This window comes from Pinus tabuliformis, chromosome 6, assembly GCF_031772625.1.
Source record: "Pinus tabuliformis cultivar Carrire ecotype Pingquan chromosome 6, CPIR1, whole genome shotgun sequence".
In the NCBI taxonomy this organism is placed as follows: domain Eukaryota; kingdom Viridiplantae; phylum Streptophyta; class Pinopsida; order Pinales; family Pinaceae; genus Pinus; species Pinus tabuliformis.
Window position 1 is genome coordinate 1053909663 of NC_142292.1, and position 22185 is coordinate 1053931847.

The 22185-nt window shown below is 39.4% G+C and overlaps 2 protein-coding genes across 5 annotated transcripts in view; both read left to right on the top strand.

The window, feature by feature from the left end:
* LOC149262587 (uncharacterized) overlaps positions 1-22185 on the top strand; it is a 331558-nt gene that overhangs the window by 237884 nt on the left and 71489 nt on the right. The gene's annotated exons all lie outside the window — the stretch shown is intronic.
* Positions 14527-15603, top strand: LOC149262589 (uncharacterized). Its single transcript, XM_089385674.1, has 2 exons — positions 14527-14774; positions 14899-15603. Exons 1-2 carry the CDS (start codon positions 14647-14649, stop codon positions 15392-15394), a joined length of 624 nt encoding a protein of 207 aa, XP_089241800.1. The 5' UTR covers positions 14527-14646; the 3' UTR covers positions 15395-15603.

The window sequence follows — 22185 nt, forward strand, 5'->3', positions numbered from 1 at the left end:
CAAAGTAACATTATGCATACAAATACAATTGTGAGTCGTGACATATTCATCAATGATCCAATAGGAGAAAGACAAGATACTGCAGTTTTCTCATTAAGTCATCAAAATCAAACTGTGTTACATAGGTATTAGCAATGCCAATGGCAAATAGAAATAGAAAATACAAAACAACTACAAGCCTAAAGGCAGTAGGTAGCTCATGAGTCATCAATCCTCATCATCAAAATCAACATCACTGTCATCATCATGGTCAACACTGCTCTCCTCTGCTGCATCCTTCTCCTCTGTATCAAATGTCATCTCTGCTAGTGTGGAGGATGACCCCTCTACAATATCACCATCATCAAAAGTGATAGGCTCTAGCACTGGTTCATTAAGATCCAAGCTGGCCAATGCCAACTCAACACCGCTGTCCAAACCCATATCATCAGGAAAGACATCCCACATCTTTGTCTTTCCTTTCAACCACTCATCCCTCTGCCTATAAATAAGACGAAGGTTGGTGTTCACATACACCATTGTCTCTGCCCTGGACTGCTCAAGCCTGCTCTTCTTGACGCTATACGAATTCCCATATGTGCTCCAATTTCACTCGCAACAAGAGGATGAAGTCACTTGAGAGAGGAGCCTCACGGCTAACCACTGTAGAGGAGGGCTTGTTGCCCCATGAGTTTCCCACCAAGAGTAGGGCTTCTTAGCACCCTTGTCTCTAATCACATCATATCCTACAAATCGATCACTGCAGTGGAAAACTATGCAAAGGCATCCTTCACCTCATCAAGGGATGATCTATCTTGAAAAATCTGCCTCAATGCATCTTTCCTCCCCTGTGAAATTTCACCATCCATGTGAGGAGAGAATCTGCCGGAGGGTCCACCATTCAGCTAGTCATGGTTGTAGTATTTTGGGTTCAACGAGTCAGCCAAACAATGCAAAGGTGTGCAATTTTGTCCCATCTACTGACAAGAATATCCTGTATGGTGGTGAAGAAGGCCTTTGATGATGTTTCATACTCAAGGCACTCACTTTGTAAAATAATGCTCCTCACAGACTCAATCTTGGAATCCTATCCCTCATAAACCTCTCATAGGATGGGTTGGTCTGTATTTGCAAATCCTAGCAAAGAAATGATAGGGTCCATGATCTTAATAAGTAGATCTACCCTCTCACACCAAGCATCATCTAAAATTGTGTCCTTCACTCTTTTTGAGGTTGCTTGATCTGTCTTTCTCCAAAAAGACCAAAACTCTGAAATAACCATGGCCCCATGAGCGGTCTTGACGTCCCTCAACCTCTCCGACATGATGAATGAAGAAACTGTATCCTTCACTCTTTTTGAGGCTGCTTGATCTATCTTTCTCCAAAAAGACCAAAACTCTGAAATAATCGTGGCCCCATGAGCGGTCTTGATGTCCCTCAACCTCTCCAACATGATGAATGAAGAGGCAAACTGTGTATCTGCAATCTTCAACAATGATAGATTGGTGTACTCCTTGTAGATAGTGAGGGAATTTGTATGATTTTGTACAAAGTTGCGGATATGCCGTGCATCCTCAATAATACTTCCAATCCAAAGCACATAAGAAGAAATAGATTTAAGTGCTAAAGTAAAAGAATGGACAATGCAAACAGGGGCATTATCTATAATAATTTGCACACAAGAATCAACACCCACATCTTCAATAACTTTAATGAACAACTGCCCCATATATTTGTTCATCCTTGTATTGTTTGTTGGAAAATGTGTAACTAGGTTCCGTCTTCATAAGTATGAAATGTATTCTTGTAGATAACAAATTGAAAATAAATTATTATTGGAGCATTGGTTTGATGCTCAAGTTCTTTTATTTTATAGGTCAAGCACCCATTCAGTGCTTCTAGGGTTTCTCCTAGGTTAAAGAGTCATTGTCATATATGAAAGACCCTATGGGCACATTGTATCTTGTAAAGAAAAATTTATTGTCTTTAAAGTGTCGAAATACCTCCAAGGTCAAGTCGGCCTAAGGAGCTATCAAGTCGGCTTACATGAAGAGCCACATCTACCCTTGGAAGAGCCTATATATAGAGAGGAACTTGTCCTCCATTAGACGCACTCACTCATCTCATTCTATGCGAAGAAGAGGAAGAAGAAAGGTCAAAGAAGAAGGGTACAAAGAGGAAGTAGAAGAAGTCAAAGTGCTTGTGCTAGTTCTTTCTCTCTTGTGAAAGTCGAAGTTAAGGTTTTTGTGTTGGGACTAGCTCTAGTTCGATCTTGAAGGGAAGAGAGAAGGAAAGGCAAGCGAAGGTCACTTAGGGCATCTCATTAGCCCTAAGTCTCTAGAAAAGGTAAGTGAAGGGAAGAGAAGGCTATTCGAGGGAGATCAAAGTCTCTAAGAGGAGCAACAACAGTTGTAGCAATTGCCAAAAGATAGAATTTCAGATCTACGGTGAGAGGTCGTAGTGATTGCAGCAAGAGGCCGAATTGATCTTGATCTTGGAGGGTATTTTTCTGAGTCACTAGGTTTTGGTATTTGTAAATTGAAAGATCTATAAGAAGAGAAGATATTTAAGGGTTTTCACCTCAAGAGGAGGGGTTTTGGCCCTGGCTTGCAACATGTATACTGTGTCGCTGTTCTTATTGTTTTGGTAGCTATTTGATGTATTTCACATTGTAATAATAAGAAACAAAGCTAATAAGGAAAAAGGTAACACAAATAGTTATCAAGTGAAGAGAATTTACATACTTACTGCCCTATTGTATTCTCAACATGGTATCAGAGGTAAGGTTATCTAAGGGCATCATGAAGATCTCCTCTATAGTGGAGAAGTTCATCAACAAGATTGCAAGGCATCTCAAGAAATGTATTAAGGAAGCATGGAATTTCTTATTCTCTACAAAGAAGGTATCAATCAAAGAAATTTGGGTAATTGACAGTGGTGCATCAAGGCACATGATTGGCCATTCCAATGGATTGAAGACCTTATCAAAAGGAAAATCCGCTTATTCAGTGGAACTTGGAGACAACAAGGGCTATCCTGTGAAAGGTATTGGATCAACTTCCATAAAGCTGGAAGACGAAAGCAACATCCACCTTAACAACATTCTCTTTGTTCCATGTTTGCACAAGAATTTACTTTCTATTTCAAGTCTAGAAGATAAGGGTGATAGAATAGCCTTCATTGATGAAAAGGTCGTTGTTTGGGTAAAAGACTCAAGTATAGATCCAAAGTTGTAGGCATTCGAGAAGGAAGTCTCTACAGATTGATATCTCCTGTGGTCCAAGCCTTACTTCACATTGAAATTAGCCCTTGTGAACTTTGGCATCGAAGATTTGGTCATCTACATTTCAAAATCCTTGCAACTCTAAGTTCCATAGTAGATGGAATTCCTAATCTAAAGGAGGATCATGAAGGTGTCTATAAGGGATGTGCATTGGGTAAGAATACCAAGAGACCATTTGGAAGCAGTGCTTCACGGACAAAAGAAATCTTGGATCTCATTCACTCTGATGTATATCATCTAGACGACATAACTCCAGAAGAAGTGTTCACTAGAAAGAAGCCATATGTATATCATCTCCGTATCTTTGGGTGTCCTGTATATATCCATATACCAAAGGACAAAAGAAAGAAGCTGGATCTCTCCACCATGAAGGGAACATTTGTTGGGTATAGAAACTCATCACAAGCTTATAGGATCTACATGAAAGATGGACATTACATAGAAGTTAGCCGTGATGTCATATTTGATGAAAGCATAACATTCAAGAAATCAAAGGAACTTTCCATGGACTCTGATGATGAAGAACTTTCGATATTTGGGGAGGAAGTTGACCAAGGGAAAGAAGAACCACACCATGAAGAAGAAGGTCCCAGTGAACCTGTTCAACTTGTGGTCATCCCTGAAACAAGGAAAATGCCTAATTGGTTGAAATCTACACTAATTGATGCAAAAGGTCATGGAGCAGTGACAGGCTCATTTAAAGAAAGCAAGAAACCCAAGAGATATTTTGAAGATGCTACATACATGACAAAATTGATAGAAGCAGAACCATCCTGCTTTGAAGAGGCTGTGAATAATCGAGAATGGAAGGATGCCATGAACGAAGAGTATCAATCTGTAATGAAGAATGGAGTTTGGGAGATCGTACCTAGGCCTGAAGACAAATCTTACTTCCAAGTAAGATTTGTGACTAGAGGCTTCTCTCAAGTTGTAGGTATCGACTATGAAGAGGCATTTGCTCCAACAACAAGATATACAACAATTCGATCATTAGTCTCTCTAGCAGCATCGATGGGATGGAACATCCACCAAATGGATGTCAAGACTGCGTTTCTGAATGGCACAATAGACGAGGAAGTCTACGTAGAGAAACCCTTGGGATTCGAAGTTAAAGAAAGAAAGGCATATGTTTGGAGACTAAAGAAAGCATTATATGGCCTCAAGAAAGCACCAAGGGCATGGTATGCTAGAATGGATGCATACCTTCAAAGGATAACCTTCACAAAAAGCTCTACTAATTAAAACCTTTACATTAAGGTTATAGATGGAGAACCTGTAATCGTTCTTCTGTATGTAGATGATCTTCTCTTGACAGGTGTAGAAGGTCAAATTGAAGAATTTAAGAAGTAATTAGCAGCAGAATTTGACATGAAGGATCTTGGGATGATGCATTACTATTTTGGACTAGAAGTCTGGCAAGGAGATAATGAAGTTTATTTGGGTCAAGGAAAATACGTGATCGAGATACTGAAAAGGTTTGACATGATTGACTGCAAACCTGTGACTACTTCGATGATCACAAACTTGAAGAGACTAAGGAGTTCCGAATCTAGCCCTGTGGATCCTTCCAAGTATAGGCAACTCATTGGCTCATTGATGTATTTGGTGAATTCTCGTCCAGACATATGCTTTGCAGTAAATGTTCTTAGTCAATTCCAAGTGGAGCCGAAGCATGATCATTGGGTAGCAACAAAACATATTCTGAGATATCTACAAGGAACCATCCACTACTGTCTAAAGTATGATAGAAGGAATGATGCCCAATTAATTGGATATACATATTGCAATTGGGGAGGCAGTGAGCAAGATCGAAGGAGCACTACGGGAGGATGTTTTAGTTTGGGATCCTCCATGGTGTCATGGATGAGCAGAAAGCAAGACTCAGTTGCTTTGAGTAGTGCTGAAGTTGTATATGTTGCAGCCTGTGAAGTAAGCAAAGAAGCAATGTGGTTGAGGAAGTTGTTATCTGATCTGTGTGAAGGATCGATGAACCCTACATTGATACTTTGTGATAACACCAGTTGTATACGTTTGTTTGAAGATCCAGTGTTTCATGAAAATTCACAACATATAAACAATATGTATCACTCTATCCGAGAGCTAGTACAAAATGGTGTGCTGCAACTACAATACGTCTCCACTGTTGAGTAGGTAGCTGATATATTGACAAAGTCACTTCCAAACAAGAAGCTTGTATATTTAAGAGATATGCTTGGTTTGGTTGATGTATCCTCCCTAATTGAGAGGGAGAGATAGACACTAAATTCTTGTTCACTTGGAAGAAAGAATGGAGGATTAGGTAACCATTTGGCATTCGATACTCTTTGAGAATGTGGTAGGGCATTCAAGACAAGAGTAGTTGTGGACCGATATTCTTTGAGGACTAGCTATCCAAGATAAGAATAGTCCAAAGGAAGGTCCTACTCTATGAACACCCGGGTGGAGTATGTACCTTGTGAGACATTGATTATGGTGTCTATGAATCATTGGTCTCACCAGCATTGTGCTCTGATCATGTGGATAGAGCTGTTAGTCAAGGCCTTGCTATGTAACAATGCTAGTTGATATGATGCTAGACAGATGGGTTACCAATTCGACTCTTTTTATGAGATCTCTTCAGATTGAGAATGACCATGTACCTCTTATGGATACCTCCCTAGTTAAGGGGGAGTGTTGAAAAATGTGTAGCTAGGTTCGGTCTTCATAAGTATGAAATGTACTCTTGTAAGTAATACAATGAAAAGAAATTATTGTTGGAGCATGGGTTTCAAGCTCAAGTTCTTTTATTTTATAGGTTAAGCACCCATTGAGTGCTTCTAAGGTTTGCCATAAGTTAAAGAGTCATTGTCATATGTTAAAGACCATATGGGCACATTCTATCTTGCAAAGAAAAATTATTTTGTTTTTAAAGTGTCAAAATACCTCCAAGATCAAGTCGGCCTACATGAAGAGCCACATCTACCCTTGGAAGAGCCTATATATAAAGAGGAACTCGTCCTCCATTAGACACCCTCACTCATCTCATTCTATGCGAAGAAGAGGAAGAAGAAAGGTTGAAGAAGAAGGGCACAAAGAGGAAGTCGAAGAAGTCAAAGTGCTTATGCTAGTTCTCTCTCTCTTGTGAAAGTCGAAGTTAGGGTTTCTATGTTGGACTATGTCTAGTTCGATCTTGAAGGGAAGAGAGAAGGAAAGGCAAGCGAAGGTCACTTAGGGCATCTCATTAGCCTGAAGTCTCAAGAAAAGGCAAGCGAAGGGAAGGGAAGGCTGTTCGAGGGAGATCAAAGTCTCTAAGAAGAGCAACAATAGTTGCAACAGTTGTCGAAAGATAGAATTTCAAATCTATAGTGAGAGGTCGAAGTGATTGTAGAAAGAGGCTGAATTGATCTTGATCTTGGAGGGTATTTGTTTGAGTCACTAGGTCGTGGTGTTCGTCAATTGAAAGATCTATAAGAAGAGAAGAGATTTAAGGGTTTTCCCATCAAGAGTAGGGGTTTTGGCCCTGGCTTGCAGTCTATATACTGTGTCACTGTTCTTATTGTTTTGGTAGCTTTTTGATGTATTTCACACTGTAATAATAAGGAACAAAGCTAATAAAGAAAAATTTAACACAAACAGTTATCAAGTGAAGAGAATTAACATACTTACTGCCCTATTGAATTCTCAACATTGTCCAAGTGCATTCATTGATTTGAAGAAAACTAGACCATTCAAGGAAGACACCATGAAGTTGATGAGTGGTTGGCTTGTTGGATCTGCCCATCCATCAGAAAAAATACTAACGCTAGATGTTGGCCATGCTGATTTAATAGGCTCATACATTTTGTTCACCTCTTTCTTTGTCTTCGTCAACAAAGTGGTTCTAAGCTTCTCTGACCTAGGAGGCACATACCTTGATGGAGCCCCTTGAGTTAGAGCTTGACACATCTCAATAAATAAATGTGAGTGTGCAACATTAAAGGATATGAAGTTCTGATGGAAAAATAATGCAATGGTGGGATCGAGATTTTTCTGTTTCTCTTTCTGAAAAATCCTGTCCATTGGACCAAGTGCCACTTCTTTCTTTTTGTTGCTTGTCTCCCACCAAAACTCTCAAATGGAAATATGTTGCTGCTTTTCCTCAAGAATCGAAGGGGATCATCATTCTTGTTTTCTTAGATGTTGCAACCACCTTTTCCATACCAACATTGGCCTCCTTTTCCATTTATTTCCTCTTAGCTAAAGACACATGTACATGATGCCATTCCACAACCTACTAAAGCCAACAAATAAGATTTCACACGGAAATATGTGCTCATGAAATGATTGTTGCAATAGTTGCATGTTCAAGCAACATTGCCTCCTCCCTTTAACTTGTTGCCTGGCCCTTGCTCTCTTGTGACATATTTCCACAAGGGTTATTTGTTATCTTGAGGTTGCTGTCTTCCCTCAACATTTGAAATTGCTGTTGCAGCCCGACTTCCAATAGAGGGAACACTTGCAGACCTTGATGAAATTGGAACATGAGGGGCATCTCCAATGGGGACATTCTTCCTCTTCTTTTGCCCCCTCCATGCTACCCTTGATTGAGCCATGAATGCTGTAAAAAATAAAGAAAAAATGCACATGCAAACTGTTGTAATAAAAATGGAAAAAAAATAAGAGACAAAATGCATTTAGCTATTGCTTGAATCGCCTCCAAAATGCTCCCACAACCTTTTCTATTTGCCCCCACATACCCACAACAAACCCAAAGTAAGAGAGAAAGTCAAATGTGAAGTTGAAATGGGCCAAAACCGCTCTTTATGGGCTGTGCGACACTAAAAAGAAGTGTATACGTGTCCCATAACCGGGACACGATCTAGAGGAGACGTGTCCCAGTGAATCGTGTCCGATTCGAGACTCGAGGGAGCTAAGGAACGAATTCGGTTTCTTAGCATTTTAGGCATGTTTCCATGTGTTTCCAGGTTCCTGTGTTGAAGCCTGAGATGCTGGTGAACATAGCGGCGTAACGTGTTTCTCGCAACATAGCTCATCACCATAATAAAGTGATATAAATATTATGAAATTCCAAATTATATATGGTGGTCATGATAGAATATCTCTAACATACACAACCTTGATAATACACCTATGAGCTATGCTAGAATTATATAATAAAAATAATCTGTGATAGGCACTCCATCCCAAACTTAATGCAAAACATATTAATTTTGGTCCTCATGCCCTATAAAACCATGACACTAAATGCCATGATAATAACTTTGGGGCTTAGAGTCCTTCAATCAATACAATTTTGATAATTTCTATGGGTATAAATGTAAACCTTACACTAATCATTTTGCTCTAAACATCACACGCTCCCACTAAGAAAGTGGTCAGCTATAAAATACCATAACAATAATGGCAAGGAAAATGTGTATCCATAAAGTAACCTCTGATTGCATTTGAAGACTAAATCATTTTTGACATCAAGATGTGGCTGGAAAGTGCAATTGAAAAATGTTGAAAGCCTCTTGTTGTGATTGAAACTCTCACCGAAATGGATAATTCCTAACCATAGTGGGAGGGCAAGGGAGCAACTACCAAGCAAACCACCCACTGCCACCTTGGTGGCCTTGCCTGTCGCTTTAAGGAAAATGAAGGGTTTTCCTAACCTAAGAAGGGTTTTCCTGAGGTCAAACTATGCTAGGTCACATAAAAAGATGATAGGCTCAAGTAGCGAAGGCTTGACTAAGGCAAATTGATAATTGTTCTCAAAATAAAGGGATGATGTTGTTAGTATGATCAGTGTATCAAATTACCAATATGATAGGCTTATGATTTTCAAAGTATTCAAGCGCGACTTAGCAATGGGAAAGATAAATCATTTTTAATAAACAATTTTATTAATGGTTCATGTCAATGTTGCACGAAGCGGGAGCGAAGCGGAAGCGGAAGCGGGAGCGCGGAAGCGTCATTTTCCAAAAATCTAGGAAGCGAAGCGTCCGCGGAAGCGTCTGCTATAGATATATATATTTATATTTTTTTGCATTTATACTCAAAACAAACATCCCAAATACCAAATTAATTGTAGAAGACATGAAAACATGCATATTTTTGCATAAATCAAGATAGATATGGCATCCATGATTCCATTGTAGTTACTAGTATGTACAACAATCATCTATATTCTAGCTATTACAAACATACATCAAATTTTTAAGCATATTATAAAACATAAAACATTTAAGCATATTATAAAACATAAAACATAGAGCATATTATGATTTATCTAGCAAGTGAGCAACTGTCAACATTTGTCATGTCCAAAATTCAAATAATAATGTTTACAAAATATGTCACTTGGTCACCGCCAAGCCAAAAAGGTTCAAAATTCAAATTCACAAGTCTACAAGTCTAATGAGTAATCTATGACAAAAAGTAGTAGATTGTGAATATATCTACTAATCTCTCCTCCTTCCACCACGAATAGAACGTGGTGGCGGGCCTCCACGTGGTGGCAATGAAGAAGATGGTGCCTGTGTAAGTCGTGGCACTGAAACTGATGAAGAAGAACCCCCTGCTGTTGGTGTTGAACCATGGAACCTAGGAACCAAGGGACCAGATGGGGGTGGGGGTGGTGGCATATCAACACGGTCATCATCATCCTAGAATCGCTCAAAAAATTCATGCAAAAAAAAAAAACACTAGTTAACAAAAAAATTAAAAACATGAATTAGAGAAATGCTTTATAAGGGAAAATTGGAAAATTCATACCACAATGGACATACCTGGAAAAGAGCATCCTCTAATTGCTCTAGTCGCAACACTCCATCCTCCAAATTGGGCTCCTCTGGATTCTTGTCCCAAATCAACAAGTCTTTATTAGACTTTGCATCTTCATAGTAATGGGACAACAATCGCAAGTTGTAATGAACATAAACCAAGCTCTCTGCCCGGTCTAAACTCAACCTGTTCCTTTTAACATTGTGGATGAAAGAATAAGAGCTCCAACACCTCTCTGCAGAAGAAGTGTTTACCACCTGTGATAGCACCCGCAATGCCAAACTCTGTAGAAGTGGAGTACCCCCTCCATGCATGTTCCACCACTCAAGAGCAGAAAAAGTCTCTCGATCTTTAATTGCATGCATGCTCCCAAATGGACCAGTGTTGAGCGTATAGTTGCTCACCTGTCTCCGTACCAATGCAGCGTCCTCCTCATCAGGGATTAATTTACTTAATGCAGCCATATATTTTTCGTGAACCTCTTTATCTTGGTGTGGTTTTCTCCTGCTTCCCCCCCCAGGTGCTGGTGTTGAAAGCCATGATGGATGATAGTATTTAGGTGTCAAAACATATGCTAATGCATGCAATGGAATATTTAGCATTTCCCATCGGTTTTGCACCTCTACACGAATATAATTGTACAAGGTGGTATCTCTAGGCTCAACAATGTCTTTAATCTGCCCCAACATGCTATCCATTTGCTCATACACCTCCCCAATTACTGGTCGATCTGAATCTGCAAACTTGATCATGTAATAAATTGGTTTGGTGAATTGCAAAACATATTTAACCTGTGACCAAAAGTAACTGTCAAGAACAGTGTCCTTGACTGCATTAGCACCATCTGTGTCAGTGTTAATTTCATCCCATGTTTCAGCACACACCAGATTAGTTAAAGCTTGTCTCACCCTCACTAGCCGCCTAAAGGTGAGGTAATAACTAGCAAATCTTGTCTTTGCAATTTTAAGCAATTGCAACTTGGAGTAAGTGCCATAGAAGTAGTTTACCCTTGTATGCCCTGTGATGAATTTAATGAGTTGCTTCCCTTTCCTGTAAACCTCAGCAATCCACCCACAATCTTTGTGTTTCACAATATCATGCATCAAAAGGTTCAATGTGTGAACCAGGCACCCAGACCAAAAGATGTGTGGATGAGTACGCTCAATAATTTTTCCTGCTGCCTTACAATTTGCTGCATTATCTGTGATCACTTGAACCACATTATTCGGACCAACATCTTTGATTGATTTCAATAGGAGATCTGCAATGTTTTGTGCAGATGCAGTGATGGAGGAGGAGTCATGACATGCAATAAATACTGCACCACTAGAAGAAACACCAAAAACATTTATCAAATGTTGGTTTCTAATATTTGTCCACCCATCTGATACAATGGATACCCCAGAATCTATCCACTCATTTGTAAAACGTGTCAAAGCTCTTTGAACCTTAGCTTTTTCTCTTTCTAATAACACTGTTCTAGCTTTCTCATAGTTGGGGGCCTTGTATCCTTTTGGGGCTTCATTGATGGCCTTTACCATTTCATGCCAATAGGGAGAGTGAAGCACATTGAATGGTACACCGCAAGCACAAAGAAAACGGACTATCTTTCCATCCACATCATCCCTCCCAGCAACATTAAGGAAATCCCCTATTGTTCTTCTACCTCCAGAGCTTGCAGAAGTACCATGAGGAGATGAGCAACTACCAAATTTAGAGGTTGCACTTGATTCAGAATGAGTTTTTTGTTTCTTGTTTTTTTGTTGTGCAGCCATCTCTATTTGGATGTATTTTCTTCTTTCTTCAGTTGAAATGTTTGGGCAAATTTGTACCCCCACAAAACCCTTTTTTTCATCACTGTCCAGCACCCCACAAAGATGCCTCCTCAGACGGGTATATGAACCACAATATGGTTTTCCTCCATGACAACCATGAGGGCACACAAATTTGTAAGATCCACCACCCTTTCCCCCATCAAGTTTGGTCACATAGTTCCAAAAGGGTGTTGATGTAGCTTTCCCATCTTGTGTTTCAGTGCCCCTTCAAGTTCATCCCCTTCCTCTTCAAACCCTTCCTCCTCATCATACATTGGGTCACTACTATTAGGACCAGTGTTGCACACATCGCGATAAAATCGCGATTAAATCGTAAAATCGCGATTTTTTAATTTCGCCGATTCAAAGCGCGATTTTTATCGAAAAAATCGCCCCCTTTTTTTTATAGCGATTTTTATCGAAAAAATCGCGATTTTTTGAAAAAATCGCGATTTTTTCACTTAAAATCGTGAGGGCGCGCGGCAGCGGGGTTTTATATGGAAAAAACGATTTTTTTTTAATTCATTCAGCAGTCCGCCGCGGAGGAGAAGGAGAAGAAGAGAGGGAGAGGGTTGCCGTCGGTTGTGGGAGCGAATCGAAGCGATTTTAGGAGGAATCCAAGCCAAGATCGCCAATTTGTCCATAAACCAGGTATGTAGATTAATTTTTTTTTGTTTTGGTTCTATAAAAACTTTGTTTTTCATTGTTTTTAAAGAATTTTTGGAAATTTTTCATTGATTTGGGATGGGTTATTTGTTATGACTATGAGAACCAATTTTTGATTTTGATTTTCTCATTTTCTTTAAACATTGTTTATTTTTTTTTGATTTTTCATTGTTTTTTGGCATTTGGTTGGGTAACTTGGGTTTAGAAATTGGGATTTTGGAAATAATTAGCTTGTAATTTTGCAAATGCTAAATTGTAATTTGTATTTACTATTATCATTTATGTAGTCCTAAATTCCTATTTCCTAATCCTTATTTTTCCATAGGTTTGCAAATTCAAAATTCAAAAACAAACATGCCAAGGAAATTGGATCCTTTCTGGGAATATGGTGACCCTAAAACTCCGAATGATAGACAAAACTTGTATTGCAAGTTGTGTGGAAAGGAAATATTCGGGGGGGTGTACAGGTTGAAGTTCCACCTTGCACAAATCCCTGGACGTGATGTGGGGCCCTGTCTAAAGACAAATGCTGAAATTATCCAAAAAGCCATGAGAGCATTGGGAGAATTAGAGCACACTAGAGACGCCAAAGAAGAACTCAAAAGGCAACTAAAAAGGTCAGTTGAAGGAAGTGGGCCAAGTGGCACAGGTTCTACTGCAGCGTCAGTCAATCCGGTAGCTGCATCATCATATTTTGTTCCTCGAACCACACCTGGTTCACAACCAACTATTGGTTCAATGCTAAAAAGAACTGAAAAAGAAAAAGCTGACAAGTTGATGACAAAATTTCTCCTCTGGAGTGATATTCCTTTCAGCATTATAAGGAATAATCCATTTTTCCAACCTACTCTTGATGCTATTGCCAGTGTTGGCCCGGGGTACAAACTCCCTTCTCTTCATGATTTCAGAGGCCGGCTTCTTCAAGATGAAAAGCGTGACTGCACCCAAAGATTGGAGGATTTTAGGGCATCATGGGCACAAACAGGATGCACTGTTATGTCAGATGGTTGGACTGACCAAAAGGGGAGAACCCTTATAAACTTCTTGGTTAGTTGTCCCTTGGGGACTATGTTTATCAAATCTGTTGATGCAACTCATCAAATCAAAGATGCAAAAACTTTATGTGATTTGCTAGATGTGTTTATTTTGGAGGTGGGTGCAGAAAATGTTGTCCAAGTCATAACGGACAATGCTGCAAATTATGTTGCTGCTGGTAGAATGCTTATGGACAGGCATCCTACTTTATTTTGGACACCTTGTGCTGCCCATTGTATTGATTTGATGTTAGAGGACATTGGGAAAATTCCCTTTGTCAAAGAGGTTGTTGACTCATCAAAAAGCATCACAAAATTTATTTACAATCACACATCTGTGCTTAGCTTGATGAGAAAATGCACCAACAACAAAGAGTTGGTGCGCCTCGCCATTACACGGTTTGCGACGAGTTTCATATCTCTTCAATCCCTCTTGAATTCTATGTGGGATTTGAAGAGAATGTTTCTTTCAGAGGAGTGGCGTGCTTCGTCAATGAGCCGCAAACCAGAAGGAGAGGCCGTCTGCAGACTAGTTTCATACCAGGAGGACTTCTGGGCGGGAGTGCAGGAGGTGTGCGCTGTTACAGAACCTTTGGTAAAGGTTCTTCGGTTGGTTGATGGTGAGAAGCCCGCAATGGGCTATTTGTATGAAGCCATGGATAGGGCCAAAGAAGCCATTCGGTCCTACTATGATGACAAGGGAGATGATGGGTTCCAGAGACAACTCCTTCTATGGAACGTCATTGATGAGCGATGGAACAACACACTCCATCGTCCCATTCATGCTGCTGGCCTTTTCCTGAACCCTGCATTTTCTTATGCATGTGGGTTTAATTTTGATGTTGAGGTCGTGGAAGGATTATTAACCTGTGTCCAGAAGATGGTGAGAACTTCAGAAGAACGTATGGAGGTCTCTAGACAAATTGAGCAATGTAAGTTGTCAGCTGGCACATTTGGCTTTGAGATGGCTGTCATTGATAGGACGGTTAAAATGCCAGGTATTTTTTAGTTTGTAGTATGTACTTTGTAACTTTGTTTCAAATTTCATTGTTTCTTCAAATTCCATTTTTTTCTTATGTTTATTTAAAATTTTCTTTGTAATTTTGTTGTAGACGCATGGTGGAAGATGTATGGTGGCAGAGTACCCCTTTTGCAAAATCTTGCCGTGCGCATCCTCAGCCAAACATGCAGCTCCTCGGGATGTGAGCGCAATTGGAGTGTATTTGAAAAAATACACAACAAGAAGCGCAATAGGTTAACACTTAAACATTTAAAATATTGCAAATTTCCAAATAAATTTTTGAATTCATTAAAGTTTTAAACAATATTTTTTTTATAATATTAATTATTAATTTATTATTTCATGAACTTTGTACAGGTTGGAGTCCCATAGACTTAATGACATGGTCTATGTCTACTACAATCTTCGATTGTGGGTGAAACAACTAGAGAAGACACCTGATACGGAAGCCATCTCATTGGATGGGATTGACACCACTGCTGAATGGAGGGTTGAGACCGAGAGGCCTCTCATGGATCCCACTGAGGATTGGTTAGTGCAGGATGAGGGGGAGGAGGAGGGGGAGGAGGAGCAGGAGCAGGAGCAGGAGCAGGAGCAGGAGGAGGAGGAGTTGGAGGAGCAGGAGGAGGAGGTGACACCGCCTACCCGGGCTACCCGGGCTACCACTACCACCAGTAGAGGACGTGGTCTCCGTCCACCTCAGCCTCCTGTAGCTGCTACTACTAGTTCTTCAGCTTCTAGAGCACGTCAGACTCCACTGCCATTTCCACCACCACAGGCACCAGCTTCTACATCTAGAGGGAAAGAGAAAGTTGTGCCATTTTCTCGCAAGAGGGGCAGAGGAAATCAATAGGATTAGACTTTCATTTTATTGTATATGACATTATGACATGATGAGATACATTATCATATTTTTTGTTGATATTTTGAGGCTGAGTTGGACTTGGGACTCAGGACTTACTATTCAGGACATGATTCAATGTTATGTGTGATTTTAGCGCTAGAAATGATATTAAACATCTTATATATTAGTTTTTTTATCATATTTATGTGTCAATGTATTTATTTTATGTTGTAGATGGTTTAGATATTAAAAAAATTGAAAAAAATTGAAAAAAAAATGAATATTTTTGTGCCAAACGATTTTTTCCCGCTTTTTTCCGATTTTTTCCCGATTTTAACGATTTTTTCCGCTTTTTTCCCGGCGCCGATTAAATCCCGATCGCGATGTGTGCAACACTGATTAGGACCATCACCAATGTCCTCTTCTGTTTCTTCCCTTCTATTCCTCACCCTTGCCATCATTAAAACCAAGAGTGGAATGATACATAGAAGCCAAAAGAACACCATCTTGGAATATGGATATAGGTGGTGGACAACCTGTAAATAAAGGAGCAAGTAGAAACAATGGGAAAGAATAGGAGAGGGAGGAGAAAAATACAAAAAAATTGTCACAAAAAATAAGGGAGTTTGGGGTTTGAACTTACCTCTTTAGCTCTTGTAGATGAAGTCCTCCAAGCTCCTCCTCCTTCTCCTTGCTCTTCCTTCTTCACTCCTCCAAGCTCTCCTCTCTTCTCCTCTCTTTTCCTCTCTTCTCTTCTCCTCTCCTCTCTTCTCTTCTCCAACTCTCATAAACTCAAAGTGAGAAAATGAGGAATGAATGGGGGCTTTATTCTTTTCATTCCTCACATTAACCTCACTCTAACCTCACCCTAACCCACCCCCTCAATGCTAACTTAAGTTAACTTTAAAAAAAAATTAAAAAAATGATGTTTTTTTCCCTTGGGCGCGCGGTTTTGGAGGAAGCGCTCCGAAGCGCTGCGTGAAGCGCACGCTTCCTGGCCCGAAGCGCTGCGCTTCGGAGGCCGAAGCGCCATCCGAAGCGTGCTTCGGGGCCGGTGCTTCCTAATTTCCAGGAAGCGCATTAAAAAGGCCGAAGCGCGCTTCGCCATTTTCGGAATCGCGCTTCCGGGGGCGCTTCCTGAGCGCTTCCGTACGGGGCGCGCTTCGGGCCTAGGATCCGGGGGGGGGGGGGGGGGGGCGCTTCCTGCAACATTGGTTCATGTATCCAATCGTTGAACAAATCATGAGTTACTTGAAAAGGAATGGAAGAAATAATTCTTTTATCATGTCTACACATAATCAATGATTATTTCAAGATATGACATCCACCAATAACCATTTGCTAATACTATCATTAAAGGAGTGATGCATCAAACCCATGGATTACCTTGCAGTTTAAGATCACACCATTAATAGATAGCAAACTATTGAACTTTCTACAAGATGCACAATAGAATACAATTTTCTACCAGGTAATTACTTCCTAATGCTTTTCAGACAATATTCTTATGTCATTGATATCATTGAGCAATTACACTTAAGAAAATATCTGTAGTGAATGTAACAGAAAACATAAAGATCATAGAAGGACAACCATGCACAATAGAGAACTAATTTTACCCTGGGAAACCCAACCTTGGGAGAAAACCCAACAACTTTTCTTTAGGAGAAATTATTCTTCATCAAGGTTTGCAAAATCAACAATTTTGTGTAGACATTTGTGCCTATAATCCAAATAAAAAACACCAGCTAATCTTGGCCAATCGCCAACAAGTCAATACTGGTGAAACCAGTAAAAATAGTTAAATGTCAACGTTGGTCAAATTGTAGTATGTGGTCAAATTCAACCCTGTGGTCAAAGTTTGGCCTCACAGTTAGCCTTGCGGCCTGCGATCAATAGTCCAGTGGTCAAACCTGCATGTGTGGCCTATGATTGGTCAATTTGTGTCAAATATGTGGTTAGTAGTTTGCACGTGCGACCCTCTTATGGTCAACAATCTGTGGACAATCCTCGGTTAAAGCGCTGGGTCAAGGGTAGGTCAACTCAGTAGTCTAGCAGTTGGCCAAAAGTGAGAGGAGAGTGAGCTAAGGTGATAGTCAGTTTATCTTTGGTGTACTTAACGTTTGGCACCTTCATTGGGCCTTGCCAAGGCTGCTAATCTAGGTGGTAATAATAGTGGTGGTGCATTAATCGTTAAGTCGCATTTATTACAACATGTTTCCAACTATTTATGAACTAGATCTCATCACTGTGTCTAAAAAAGAAAGAATTACCAACCAGATTTGTGACCCAAACACAAAATTTACTCAGAGGATACCATTCATTCCTATGTATATGGTGATTGTCACTCTTTATGTTTTGAACACCGTTATCCGTGATATCTATATTTTTGAGTAGCAATTTGCGATTGTGATGCTTAAAGCATTCATTGTCAAATCGTGTCAAATGTTAAGTTCTCAAAACAGTAAATTTTTATACTAGCAACTAGAGTGTGATAAATCATATATAAACCACATCGTTAAGGTGTTATGTTGGCCATGAATACAAAATGTTTGAACCAATATTTGAATAGGTTAGGAAGTCCTGAACTCTGCGGACATCATTCAATCTTAAGCTTAGATATGATTCTAGAGTTTTCGTAAGGCAAAAGCATATCAAGTCTGTTACTACAAAATCTAGCACCCTAGTGCAAAGGCTCATTAATCACTTTAGATGAAGGGAAAAAATGGGATCAACCACCATTGTCACCTTAGTAATTGTTCCCTTGCTGTTTTGCGGATAGATATTATCCCCACAGGAGAGGTTTCCCTAACAGATTTTAGAATTAGATAACCTGAGAATTCCTAGGATAAATACCCTCCAAGGGATTTTCTAGATAAAACACCCAAAGATGATATTCAATATAGTAGGACTTTGGCTGAGGTGAGGGATAATTCCAAAGTTACGTGTTCAAAGGAGCTATGGCAAAATCTAGAGGGGTTTGAATAGTCCTGGAGAGGCACAAATCCCAAACACATGGTACCTTTAAATTATCAATTGTTGTTATAGATTAATTTTTTATAACATTACCATTTTCATCATGCAAAATTTATGAAAACAATTATAAAAGAGCCTATAACTGATGATAAAAAATAAGTAAACAAAGGCTATTGAATGAGTAAATAAGGAAAGGGTTGCAAGAATTTTTCAATGAGTGAAAATGCATAAAACAATTATGAAAGCTTAGATGTCAACCAAAAGTTTTTCGAAAGTTGAGTTAAAAATGATATTTTGCTTTTTCAAATTTGTATATGTAAAGCCTAACACTAGGACTATGAGTTCTACGGTCATTTGTGGCATTAAATGCAGATTTTGCTGTAACCTACTCCTAATTTATTGTAGAAAACAAAAGAAATAAAAATTTAAGATTGTGAAATTTATAAAAGAGTGATACAACGAGGGACGAATGCCTTTTCTCAATCCTAGGCTAATGGAATCAAAGGGAAAGGTCTATGGAAGGAGACATATTAGAAAGAGTTATGAGAGAGAAAACTTCTCCCCACCAAACCCTAGTGATTTTCAATCAATTGTCTTGGAAATACTGAGAGGGGGGTGAATTAGTATTTCTTACTTCAATTAGTATTTTTAACTTTTCAGAGCATTAAACATTATTAGCATTAGTTAAATATAAAAAATCATTAGCACAATTCAATAATGCACAAAATCAAGACAATAGACACTAGAGTTTAGGTGGAAACCCTTCCGGGAGAAAAACCACTGAACACTTAATTTTTTGTCTTCAATAAAATGTACATCAATATTTTCAGCTCCAACCCCTTGGTTTACAAGCCACAGCCTGACAGATTCTCCAATACCCTGTTTACCAGCTGCTACTGGAAGGAGTCGAAGGACGCTCCAATGCCCAAGTTACAAACTTTGACCTGAAGGATCCTCCAACACATTGTTTACTAGCTGCTAGTGGATGGATGCTCCAATGGCTTGCACAGGCAACAACCTGTGGTAGCACCACCCTGCGACCCTAAATTGTTCTCAGGCTCTGACTTGAATGAGACTCCACTCTCTTGCCTTGCACCACCTTGCCACCCTGATCAGTCGGTGGACCATGTTTCACAATTTTCAGATTAGATTCCCCTGTGCTTGATATCAATACAAAAGAATCTGAAATACAAGAACTTATAATGCATTCTTTGTCAATCAATTCTGCCTCTGGTCAATCTGCGCATCAAACCCTAGCTGTGAATATCAATTGTCATAAACAATTCTGCGTCTGCCCAATTTGCACATCAAACCCTAGTGTCAATATCAAATGTTATAAACAATTCTGCCTCTACCCAATCTGCACGTCAAACCCTAGCTGTCAATATCAACTGTCATAAACAATTCTGCCACTACCCAACCTGCACATCAAACCGTAGCTTCGTAAAATTTATTTATCCTCTGCTTAAGTCACATTAGCTTTTCATCATCCATTCAGTGATATACCACTGCAAACTCTGGCATTTATCATCTACCCACATATCCTAATAAATTCTGTCAAAGCTTAATTGTATCAACTCATAAATGAAGGCACTCTTTGTACAACAAATGCTCTAGCAACTTCATTGATAACAATGGCACTCTCTTCCTGGCATAGACATCACTAGATCATTGTTATCATTGTCATTCCGAAGAAAATCACTGTAACAAGATGTGTCTTTGAATTCTGATCTTAGTGTTTCTTCGAATTTTCAATTCAGATAAAATATAGACTCCAAAAATATAAAAACATACTAAACCGTATATCAACTTAACTGTTCGACAAAAATTTAGTTCCAACCTGTATTCTACAAATTGGCAAAGACTCGCATCAAGTTGAGGGTCAAACTTGGGTCTCTGCTAGCCCACTACACACAGTGTACCAAAAGTGTAATGCAATGTTGCTTGGATTAGTAATCATCTGAATGAAAATTTGATCGCATGTCTCTTCCATACAACATAGACAAGCGAAACATGCATTCACCCAACATATCTCAACATTGCAAGCATTATGTGAAATTACCACTTGTTAATTTTAGTTAGCAATGGTATGTTCTATGCTTAGCACAATTTACTTCAATGTTCCTTAGCCCAATAGAAATTTCCAATTTCAATAGCAATCACAATTATCACATTGACAGTAAAAGCAGATAGAACATAAAACAAAATGCAGAAGACAAGCCAAGACAAGAGGACACCAGATTTGGTGGATGCCAGGGAAAAACCCCAATGTGGGGAAAACCCTTTGATCAATTCTTCTTATTATTATATCAAAAGTTCAACAGAGAGAGAGAGGGTACAAAAGTCAAATTGACTTGCCCAATTCAAAGTCAAAACAACCTTGTAAATTTCTGCAGTCAACTGCAGTCAAACTTCAACCCTAACCAGAAAGTCAACGCTGGTCAAAACAACAACAAATCATCCTCAAAGCAACTCAGTCTTCCTCAGTCAAACTCGGCCTGATCAGGAGGTCAAAGTCAGCCCAAAACAACTCGGTCAAACTCGGTCAAAGGAGAGAGAAAACTGCTGTAATTTTTCTGTAGTCAAACTGCATTCAACCCTGAAGTCAACACTAGTCAAACATTCCAGAATTCCTCGATTTCTGTGCCCAAAAATGCGGCCTAAAAATATTGAACTTTTGACCCGAAAAATGCAGTTAAACTTGGTCAACAAGCCCTCAGTCAACGCTGGTCAAACCTGTCACAGAACTCTGAAATTTTGGTCTGCAATTCTGCCCAAAAAAATCGTCCTCCTTGCCACACATGTGAGAGAGAGAAGCTGCCCAATAGTTGTACAAACCAATTACAAGAAGACTGAGAAGAATGTGTGAGTGATGATGATGCCAAATGAGGTGTGAAGTTTCTTTTATATATACAATTCATTGTGGGTGAGGAGACACATCCATTGGGCTTCTTGAGCCTACATGATTATGTGGTCGACCTAAACTATTTGCACATGTGTGGGCATAAAATCAAAATCACACTTTCGCTTGTCCAAATGAGAGGATCTTTATATCAATTTTGGTCCTCTCGAAAAGAGGAATTTAATGCAATCATCATCTCCATCAAATGAGTCATCTCAAGGTGGAATTTGGCCCTAGTTGACAATTTTAACACCACTCATCGATAGGAATTGTGTTTCAATACAATTAAACTCAACACATCTCGACATTATGATTTTGCTGATCAATTGGGCAACCAAACCTTGTCTCGTTCGGTGACACAACTTTGCTTACATGTTTGCCATGATATGGTCAAACAACAAATCAATGGAATTAGTCTCTGTGAAGGATTGTTTGATGTCTAGTACATCACCGTGTATAGTTCGCGACTCCTCCTCTGCTATACAATAGAGTTTTACCATGGAAATTAGCTTTTGTTAATGTAGCTATTCGAGAGTTAGAATGAAATGTAACACAACTAGCGAAAGCATACCGATAACCCATGTTGAAAAATATGGTAGCCATGGTCGGTATTTTCATCGTGAAAAAGAAATGGGAAATTTAGAATTTAAAATTCGCCTCCAAATTTATTTAAAGTCGACTTCATAATGTTTTAGGTCAGTTGGGCACCTAACAGGCACCCATTCGACCCCCACTTGAAGGCTATATAAAGCAGATCATTTCTCTTCATTTGGACACATCAATTTTGTCTCATGCATCTCTAATCCAATAAAATTATAGGAGGGCCGAGATTTCCAGAGGAGGTTGAAATTCTTGGGAGGGCCAAAATATTAGGAACTTGGGTTTTGACATGGCAGTTGATCATGATATTGGTTACTAGTTT

What these genes read in the sequence shown, in the direction of transcription:
- LOC149262589 (XM_089385674.1), top strand. Translation starts at nt 14,647, where the DNA reads ATGTATGGTGGCAGAGTACCCCTTTTGCAAAATCTTGCCGTGCGCATC. An exon ending in CACAACAAGAAGCGCAATAG is followed by an intron (nt 14,775 to 14,898) that starts GTTAACACTTAA and finishes AACTTTGTACAG; the next exon opens with GTTGGAGTCCCATAGACTTA.